At 55.8% G+C, this 9,052-nt stretch overlaps 2 protein-coding genes across 4 annotated transcripts; both read right to left on the bottom strand.

The window, feature by feature from the left end:
• Positions 1-2,060: 2,060 nt before the first annotated feature.
• Positions 2,061-4,765, bottom strand: CMTM5 (CKLF like MARVEL transmembrane domain containing 5). Of its 2 annotated transcripts, none has more exons than XM_032343856.1 (5): positions 4,164-4,765; positions 3,223-3,421; positions 2,720-2,812; positions 2,437-2,521; positions 2,061-2,337 (listed from the first exon to the last, which is right to left on the bottom strand). In XM_032343856.1, the coding sequence occupies exons 1-5, from the start codon at positions 4,539-4,541 to the stop codon at positions 2,313-2,315; spliced, it is 780 nt and encodes a 259-aa protein (XP_032199747.1). In that variant the 5' UTR covers positions 4,542-4,765; the 3' UTR covers positions 2,061-2,312. The 2 variants fall into 2 exon arrangements, with proteins under 2 accessions (XP_032199747.1, XP_032199748.1); XM_032343857.1 differs by having other exon boundaries at positions 3,269-3,421; positions 4,164-4,757.
• A 387-nt stretch (positions 4,766-5,152) lies between these two features.
• IL25 (interleukin 25) lies at positions 5,153-8,483 on the bottom strand. Of its 2 annotated transcripts, none has more exons than XM_032341708.1 (3): positions 8,321-8,483; positions 7,931-8,151; positions 5,153-5,929 (listed from the first exon to the last, which is right to left on the bottom strand). In XM_032341708.1, exons 1-3 carry the CDS (start codon positions 8,327-8,329, stop codon positions 5,674-5,676), a joined length of 486 nt encoding a protein of 161 aa, XP_032197599.1. In that variant the 5' UTR covers positions 8,330-8,483; the 3' UTR covers positions 5,153-5,673. The 2 variants fall into 2 exon arrangements, with proteins under 2 accessions (XP_032197599.1, XP_032197598.1); XM_032341707.1 differs by having other exon boundaries at positions 7,907-8,151; positions 8,321-8,479.
• Between the last annotated feature and the right edge of the window lie 569 nt (positions 8,484-9,052).

Here is a 9,052-nt window from a genome sequence, read left to right as displayed (position 1 = left end):
GCTCTTAGAGCTCCCAAGTGGAGGGAGGCCCTGCCTCTGTGTCAGACCTGGGGGAGCCAAGGCTTTCCACATCCACAGAGAAGTGAGGTCAGAAGGAGAGAAAACAAAGGTACCGGCATGGTGAACCAATTCTGTGTGCAGAGAGATAGGATTTTTGTGTGGAAGACAAAGATCCCCTCCACATACCCCAGCTGTGGGCTGCAGAGGTTAAAGGTGTCCTGGGACATCCGTTCCCTCCCAGATGAACTTCCCACTGATACCACGAGAGGCTCCAGGCTCCCTGGGGGTGGAGGTTCATAAAGGGGTTGGCACAGGTACCATTCTGGTCGATCCACAGGGAGCCCCAGGCCCCTTCGGCTGGGGCCCACGTGTGAGCTCGGCCTCTGTGGTCATGCCTCACCGAGAGGGGAATCCTGGGACGCTGGCCCCCTGACACTGAGCCTGTTTCAACAGGCACTGTGGACCAGAGCCGAGCTTTGCTTCATTTTGGCCCCTCACACAGGCACAGGTGGGCACAGGTGTATGAGCAGGTACACGCTGTAGATCACACCCCAGCTCTCCCGGAGCACCCACCAGGGACAGTCTCCTCCAGGTCATACTCCTGCCCAGGAAACAGGGCTTGTCCCGGCCCCATTCTGCTCCAGACAAATCCCTGCCCCCTGCTGGGCTTTACAGCCCAGTTCTCCTAACCACTTTCTCATCCCTGCATCTGGTAACCCCATCTCATAAAGGGTGCTAGGGAAGCCCCTGCTATGCCTCCCTGAAAGGTTTAGGGTGGACAATCAGTGCCTAGAGCCCTAAGCATGTGAGCAGAAACCCAGAAAAACACAAAATCCTGTTGGTTCTAGCCCTGGGGAGGCTGCCTGTGCTGGTGAGGAGCCCGGACACGAGGACAGGAAAGTTGGAGAAGTCAGACTGAGGCAGGCCCACGACTACCACCTAAGGAAGCAGAGCAGCTCTACTGAAGTTCCAGGGTTCAGGCAGGTCTTGGGGGCTAGGGCCGGCCTCTGGAAGGAGCACCCCAGAAAAAAGGAAGATATTTCAGAGCAGGAGCAAGCCAGCATTAGAGGGATAGCAAGCCAGCTTGTATGAGCTGCTGAGTTAGGCCATGTGGGTGAGCAGGGACATCCCTAGTACCCTGGCTGTCATGGGCCAGGCAGGGCTGATTCCTGTACTGTAGCAGTGTCTGTTCTCCAAAAAGCCCAGCCCAACCCTCCCCTAGCATGCGCTGTGGGCAGTCATGACCATCCTTCACTAGCCTGTCACCTTCCCTGGGTATGAATGCCCAAGGACAGGCCCTCCTGTCACCTGTGAATCCCCCAGGGCCCAGCACAGGGTCTATAGGCAGGAGATGCTCAGAAAATGTTTGCTTGCTGTTAAGCTGGTCGAGCAGACCCACTGGTAGAGGGAGCTAGAGATGAGGCTGGGCCATTTATTTTCTGAGCTACCAGGAGCTCAGTACCATATCCTGATCACCTGTATAGGTGTTAGGCAAGCTAGGTTCTTGTCCCAGCTCTGTCACAAGTGCAGAAGTCATTTCTTGTAACTGGGCTTGTTTCCTCTTATGTGAAATGAGGGCATTGGACCTGCTGATATCTAAGAGCTCTTCCAGAGCCAGTATCTAGAGGGTTTTTGCCTTCATCTGGTGCCACAAGCTGCCCTCTTTCCTGTGGTCTGCGGGCCAAGTCCTCCCCACACCACAAGGGGGAGCTCTAAACACGCCCCAGGCAAGCACCTGGTTCCAAACCCCTAAGAAACCTGTGTGCACAGGTGCGGCTGGTGGGCACTCACGTGGGGAAGGCTTGAGCCTTCTCAGACACAGGACTCTGGGAGCCCAACCAGCAGGCCCACCATAAAGCAGCGTGGCACACACAGGTCGTAGAGAGGAAGTGTGGTGTGGAAGGAAGTCTTCAGCACCTTCAGTCCAGTCCCACTTCCTCATGGCTCAGACCTGGTTGCAGAGAAGGGACCATGACCTGCTCCAGGCAGCTTTTTTGTGACTACTCCCTGGCTTTCCTGATCTGCCTAATTCCTGGGGAAGAAAAAGACACCAATAGGATTCAAATCTTTTAATTTGGGAATGATCAGCTTCTTCCTGCTCTCCCTCCCCAAAACACCCCCTTCCCGGTAGAGCTTCATCGGGGGTCAGGTCTCAGAGCACTGAGCCCCACAGATAAGTTCCTGGTGACTTCTCAGGCCATACTCCATCCCTGAAGGCCCGGCTGGGGGATATTAGGCTGCAGGCTAGGGAATCCAAAGGAAATGTGTCTGGGCTGCTCTGTTCCTTTTGTCTGGCTGGGCCCAGGAGCCAGTTAGCTCAGGGTCACTGCTGGTCCTCTGTGAATATGGAGCCAGGAAGGGAAGGCATATCAGGATCAGGTAGCTGGGGCACGGGGTGAAGGGGGCACGTCCATTCCCCATGGCACAGACACTCACCCTGGGTGGTCCTGGGAGCCATCTCGGTCCGGTAGATCTTGAAAGCATCGTAGGCAAAGACGGAAACCAGGATGATGCCAAACACCTGTGGGAGTAGGTGTGTAGGAGCTGGGATGACACAGAGAAAGCCGCCGGCCATCACGTACAAGGGAGAGGGAGGTGGGCGGGATGGGGCACTGTGTGAACCAGAGCCCTGGGTTGGGCTTGTGGGGAGGCACCAGTGGTGTGCAAACACCAGCCAGGGGTCCCAAGGGCCTGGGGAGCTCTGTAGGGCTGGACTTACAAAAGCAGCAATGGCAGCTCCATCCCGGGAGGTCACAGCTGCAAAGGAGACCACCAGGAAGATGATGATGGCACTGACACAGCGGAGGAAGTCCTGGGGAATGGGGGGGAGGGGGACCAGGGTCAAAAGGAAGTCAAAGGCAAGAGAACATCATCCTGAGGTTTTCCAGGCCAGTCAGTGACTTCACCCTCAGGCACTGTGAATCCCTACATGGAGAGACCCCTGGGCACGATATGAAGCACTTGGAAGAGATACAGAGAGCACGAGTGAGCCAGGGAAGGGATGCAGGTGAATGCAGAGTGGCCAGGACTAGGAGCCAGGACCCCGGGCCAGGGGGAGGTGGGCAGAGCTGGAGCAGGCCGACCAGGGGGCCAGGGCAGGGCCTGGGCTGGGGTGGGAGCTTCAGTGAGTTGAGAGAGCAGCTCTAAGTGATTGTGTAGGAGCTGGGCCCCGTACTGACCCAGGGAAAGGAGAGAGGCTGGGAGGGAAAAGGGAAATTTCACCTTCAAGAAGTAAGGGACCAGAATGTGGTGGGGCAGAGTCCCTCACCAGACAGGGCCAGTTCAGCCGATCGAAGCGTAGGTAGTACTGGGTGGCGTAGAGGAAGAGGAAGGCGAGCGTGATGAAGAACTCCAGCAGCGCTGCGGCCATGTAGGCGGAGATGGAGGCCGTGAAGCAGATGAAGATGACGAAGGTCAAGGCCTGCAGGACCCGGGGGTGTGAAGCTTGCCAGGAAGGGGACACAGGCCTAGCCAGATTTTTTTGCCTTCCCCTCCTCGGAAACTCCCTCAGGCCGCCCCCAACACCTATCCTTGCCAGTCTCCCCACCCCTGGTAGCGGGAGCACACTCCAGGGCACTGGCCCCTCGAGGGCAATCTCCAGCTTCCCAGCTCCCCGTGTCCAGGACCCCAGCAGTATGACCAAGCTGCACCCCTCCAGGGGATACCATTCTATGGAACCCACAGAAGAGGTGTCCTGCTGAAAGCCCAGGGTACAGGGTACACACCAGCCCGTCTGGCTCTGCACCAAGAGCCAAGATTTAGAAGACAGTAGTTCCACAGTGGACTAAGGGTCCCTTCAGCTCTGGCAATGTCACTGACACATACACACGGACTTAGGAGGACACTCAGGTCTTACTAAGTGACAGGGGAAGATCCTGCCCCGAGAGCAGGTGTTCACGGGGAGTAGACGCAGATAAAGTCTTATTCTAACTTCAGCTCTTCCTGCAGTTGCTGAAGCTGCTGTAAGGGCCTTCAGAGGGAGGGGCAGCCCGAGGGCGGGTGGAGAAGGAAGGCAGGGTAGCTGGGACAGGAGCGGTGTCCAGAGAGCCCCGGAAAGGAGACCACCCAAGGGGTGAGCCCAGTGAGAGCACTGAGCAGGGAGAGAGGGGAGTGAGATCATACTGGGAGAGATGGAGGCGCCAGGTCGGGGAGGTGGCTGTTACCAGCTCGGTTTCCAGCAGGATGCCTTTGAGGGAGGAAAGGAAAGTCTTGTCCACAGCGAAGCCCTGGAGCCCCGCAGCTGCCCCCTCCGCAGGGAGCCCATCCCGGCGATCCCGAGCACTGAGCATCTCCGTGGGGCCCACCAGGCACAGCCCCCACTGCCACCGGCCTGAGAAGGGAACTGGGAAAACAGAAACCTGGAGAGATGGGGAAGCAAACAGAAGCAGGGAGGCACTTGGAGAAACCTGCAAGAGAAGCGGGGAGGTCGGCCGAGGGGCCGCCAAGGAGCCTCGCCCAGCCAGAGGGGCCTTCTCCCAGCTGCCCAGAGTGCCCCTGCTGGTGCCTGCATCGCCCCCGCCCCTCAACCCCGGGAAGCACATGGGGAGGGGAGGGGAGGGGCGGGGAGGAGTGGTCAGCCCTCTGGTTGCTGGAGCCCAACCCGGCCTGGAGAAGGAGAGCAGGGAGGAGGGGGGAAAGGAGGAGGTCCACACAGAAAATGGGAGGAGCTGGGAGGTAAGCTGAGAATCTGAGCTAGACCAGGAGCCCCCCAAAGGACCCAAGCCTGAAGAAGTTTACATCCCCCTCCCCTAATTCCCCTCTTCCTGGCTGTCCTTTCCCCCTTTTCCTTTTAGAAAGGGTGGGAGCTGGAGCCCGGCCCAGGCAGCACCCCCCTGGCCCAGGCTGTAGCAGCCAAGAGTGAGGACAAAGGCAGATTGTTGGGGGGACAAGGTGGCGCTGTGTGCCTGCCGTAGTGCCTCAATGGGCCTCTGTCTCTCCAGCATGCCAGGAGGGCAGCCTGACCCCCACCCCAGTGCTCAGGGATAGGCCAGGGAGCCAGAGAAGGGGAGGGATGGGAGGCCACAGCGGAAACTCTGGAAGGCAGAAGGACAGGGTAGTAGGTAAGATCTGACCATGGGGAAGAGAAGGAGCCAGGCTGGGGAGCCTGGTGTTCAGGCACTGGGGACGCCAAGATAAATTAGACCATTTTGAATACAGATTATTTATTTAGGTAAGTCTCTCCATGCTCAATAACAGCCTCTTCCTCAGAGCCTAGTAACTGCACCAAGGTATGTGCAAAGTAGATGTCACTGAGTGATGGACAGGTGGATGGATGGATGGACAGATGGACAGATGGACGAACACATGAAATGATGGGTTCTCCATTGGCAAAGGGGAAAGGAGCAAGAAAGTGCTTGTGCCGTGCCAGGGCAGCTGGGGATGGGAGAAGAGGAAGAGACAGGTGGTCTCTGGAGCCTTAAAGACTTTTCCCAAGAGGAAGTGCCAGGAGGTCCTCTTCCCGTGGCCATAAGCTTCTCTGCTGCTTCGCCCCACCTTTCCCATCCACTCTAAAAAGTGAAACGTGCGGTTCCCCTGAAAGTCCCCGATCCTGTCCCACAGTCTTGCTGCTCCAGGTAGTTCTTTGGAAGTGCTGAGCACTCAGGCATCCTGGCTCGCTGTGGCAGGTGGTCCGACCGGGAACCGGGCAGGGGCAGCACGACTAGGGCAGCACGACTAGGACGTCACTCGAGGCCGCACACACACACAAGCCAAGGAGACCTGATAGAGCCGCTGCTCCAGGCAGTAGCCATCCTGGGTGCCTTGCTCGCCGGGACACGGCCTCCGGTAGAAGACGGTCTGGTTGTGGTAGAGCAACTCTGAGTTGCCCAGGGGGTCCATGTGGGAGCCCGTCTGGAGGCTGACACAGTGTCGACACAGGCAGCGGGCGTGGTACAGGTCCTGGGGGAGCCGGTTCAAGTCCCGGTCCAACCTGTGGAGGAGGCACTGGTCAGACTCTGGAGGGAGGCTGGCATGGCAGGCAGGGAATGGGACTGGGGAGCGGCTGGGGTAGGACCCCCCTGACTGAGCTTTTACCCTCCCCCCCACTCAGCTCTTGTACCCACTTGCTGAGTGACTTTCAACAAGTCACCCCCTCCTCTCTGGGATTTATTTTCCCCCACCGGTAGTGAGGGGCAGGGAAGGAGGGGTGGTTTTCTGGTCCCGGAGCCATGTGGAGGCCCCCCAGACAAGCGCTGCTTCCATCTCATGTACATCCGGCATGAGGTTACTTTTTGTCATTGTTACTACATTTTTAGGACTTTTAAAAATTATTATTATAAAGTAAAAACCGCTCTTATATCCAAGTATGAAACACTGTAAAGTGAAGACAGTCAGTCTCCCTACCAGTCCCTTTCCCCAGAAGGAGCCGCTGTCGACCAGTGCCTGCATATCCTTCCAGACACTTGCCTGCATCTACTATAAGCACAGGTAAGTATGAATGGTAAGATTTATTTATTTATTCTGAAAGGGTTTTGTGGCCAAAACAAGACTCAAAATGTAGACGCTCCAAAGGTCTGGACCTCCCAAAGGCTAGCAGGAAACAGCCTCTGGGTTGCAAGACCGTTCTCCATGCAGACAAGCCCTCACGAGCTGGGGCTCGGCTAGAGCCGCCTTTCCCAGGGTGGGTTCCCTAATAAGTACTCTACAAGAAAAGGGGCCTGGGGCCAAATGAGTTTGGGAAATGCTGAATTTACAGTTTCTCTTCTGCAGACTTCTTGCAACTTTGAATGTGCTGAGCACATTATGAATCTCTGAGGGGTGAGGGCTGGATCAGGTGTCCCACACTTAACTGTCATCACTTTTTCCTGAGGAGCAGCCTGTGGGACGAGTATGGCAAAGAATACTTTGCGGAAAGATCAGCCAAGTAGTCATCAGGGGTTCATGGCTTCCAAATGAGGGGTCTGGATCCCAGCCAGGTCAGCCCTCTGGCACCCAGCCTCCCAGAGTGGCTCCCCGCCTTGTTGGATTTAGCCCGGGACCCAGCCAGACTTCTGAGACCACTTCAAAGCATGATGACCTGGAGTCTCTACCAGGGATCTGGTCTCACCCAAAGCTGACCATCTCCCTACCCACCGAACTTGTCCACCATCCCCAAAACCAAGGCCGAGCCAGAATTAGACTTACGAAGAATGAGAACACAGGCACCCCAAGAATACACAAGACAAGGATCCCTAAGGCCCTAATTTTTAATATTTTGTGTCATTGTCCCAATTTTACTGCTTCCTAATACGTGTTACATCATGGCACCAAGAGAGAATTTTAGGATTTGTGTGGCACACTGAATGGAAGAGTAAGACTGCCCATAACCAAAGAAAACCAGCCCAGGGCTCTGGCTACCCTCAGAATGGAAGATTTCACTAACTTGGTACACTTACAGCCCCCCTAGGGACTGGGTCACTGGTAGTGGGTATTGGGGTGCTTCGTGCCTGTTTCATACCCTCATTCCCTGATATTTCAGTTAGAAAAACATGTCCCATTGTAGGGACAGAAGAGGAAGGAGGAGGAGATGGGGGAGGAGGAGGGGGAAGAAGAAGAGAGGAAAAGGAGAAAACCAACCTTTCCTGTACTAAGTACAGATTTTACACACATTATTTCATCTGATCTGCACGTTGGCCTGGGGGGTCTTACATCATTTACAATGGCCTGGGGTGGGGGGGTGGTGTCTTACATCATTTTACAGATGGAAAAAAAACAGCTTTGAAACCTTGAGGAAGTAGCTCAAAGTCACCCACTAATAGTGGGAGCTAGCACCCAGACTAGGCCTTGCCTGAGGCCTCTACCTTTATGGCCTCTCTGAGATAAAAGGGGGTGTGGGCCGGCTGGACTTGGGTGGAACCCCTCCCCCAAGTCCCTCTCATACGCCCTGATGGCCCATGTGCTGGCATTCGCGAGGGGGCAGCAGACTCACTCATATCTCCAGGGAGAGATAGACCTGCTGTTGAGAGGTCCATCTTCACTGGCCCTGCAGGATTCTGGGTGGTGGGTGAAGCCCGTGGCCTCTCGGGGGAACTTGAGCACAGTGTTCCCCTTCAGCCACTCGTGAGTGGGGTCCTGCCTTTTGCCGGTGCAGCAGCTGGGCCAGTGGGCGCAGTCCTTCCGGATGCGAAAATTGAGGCTGTGGGTTCCCATGGCCATGACCAAGAACACGATCACCTACAGGAAAAGGCCAATGAGAGAACTGCTCTCAAACAATCAGGGTGCTCCCTCCCCAGCTGTTCCCTAAGAGCTCCACCTGGCCCCCAGCCCCAGCCCCAGCCCTGGAGCCTGGCCTCTCTCCACCCTCAGTGATATCTCAGCACCTGTGCGGCCCCTTCACACTCACCTGGTTCATGTCTGATGCTGCTCACCCAGCTACAGTGCCGCGCTGGCTGACGGGTGGGGCCTTGTGGAAGTAGGCTGACTGGAGCGGCTGCGGCGTCCTGGTTTTATTTTCAGCAAACCTGTTTTGTTTATTCAAATTTATTTCCACGACCTTTTGGAGGGAGTGACCTGACATTAAAAAACAAAACAAAACCAAAAAAAAACCCGAAAGTGTTTCCAAAAGCTGCTCAAATGTTATATTCATGGAAGTTGTAATTCACATCACACCTTGGGAGCCTATTGGGGAAAATCTGTTCTTTGCACCTTTCTGGGTGTGGGGTCAAAGTAATAGTACTCTGCCATTCTGGGCACTGGATAACTGGTGTTATGGGAATTCCCCTGGTTGGCTTGGTACCCCAAATTAGGGAACATCATCTGGTCTGTCTTCAAGAGGCCTCATTCCCATGCCCTCATCCAGGGCCTTGTCTCTACCATTCCCTTTCTTCTCAGACAGCCATCTGGTCACCCAGCTTAGTGAACATTTCCCTCTATCTCCTTTGACCCTCAACCCTTCTGTTCTCTGACCCCTTTCTTGCTTTCGATGACCCCAACATCTAGGACCCCCATCACCTAAGACATCTTTCTCATTGTCCATTACCCACTACCCCTCACCCACTCCAGTGGCTGCTCCATGCCCCATCCCACCCTGTCCTGATCTCCTCTGGGCCAGGGATGCAGGCCTAACCCCACAGGA

This window comes from Mustela erminea, chromosome 5 (genome assembly GCF_009829155.1).
Source record: "Mustela erminea isolate mMusErm1 chromosome 5, mMusErm1.Pri, whole genome shotgun sequence".
Lineage (NCBI taxonomy): Eukaryota > Metazoa > Chordata > Mammalia > Carnivora > Mustelidae > Mustela > Mustela erminea.
Note: the sequence above shows the minus strand (reverse complement) of the source record. Positions and strands in the feature narration are given on the sequence as shown.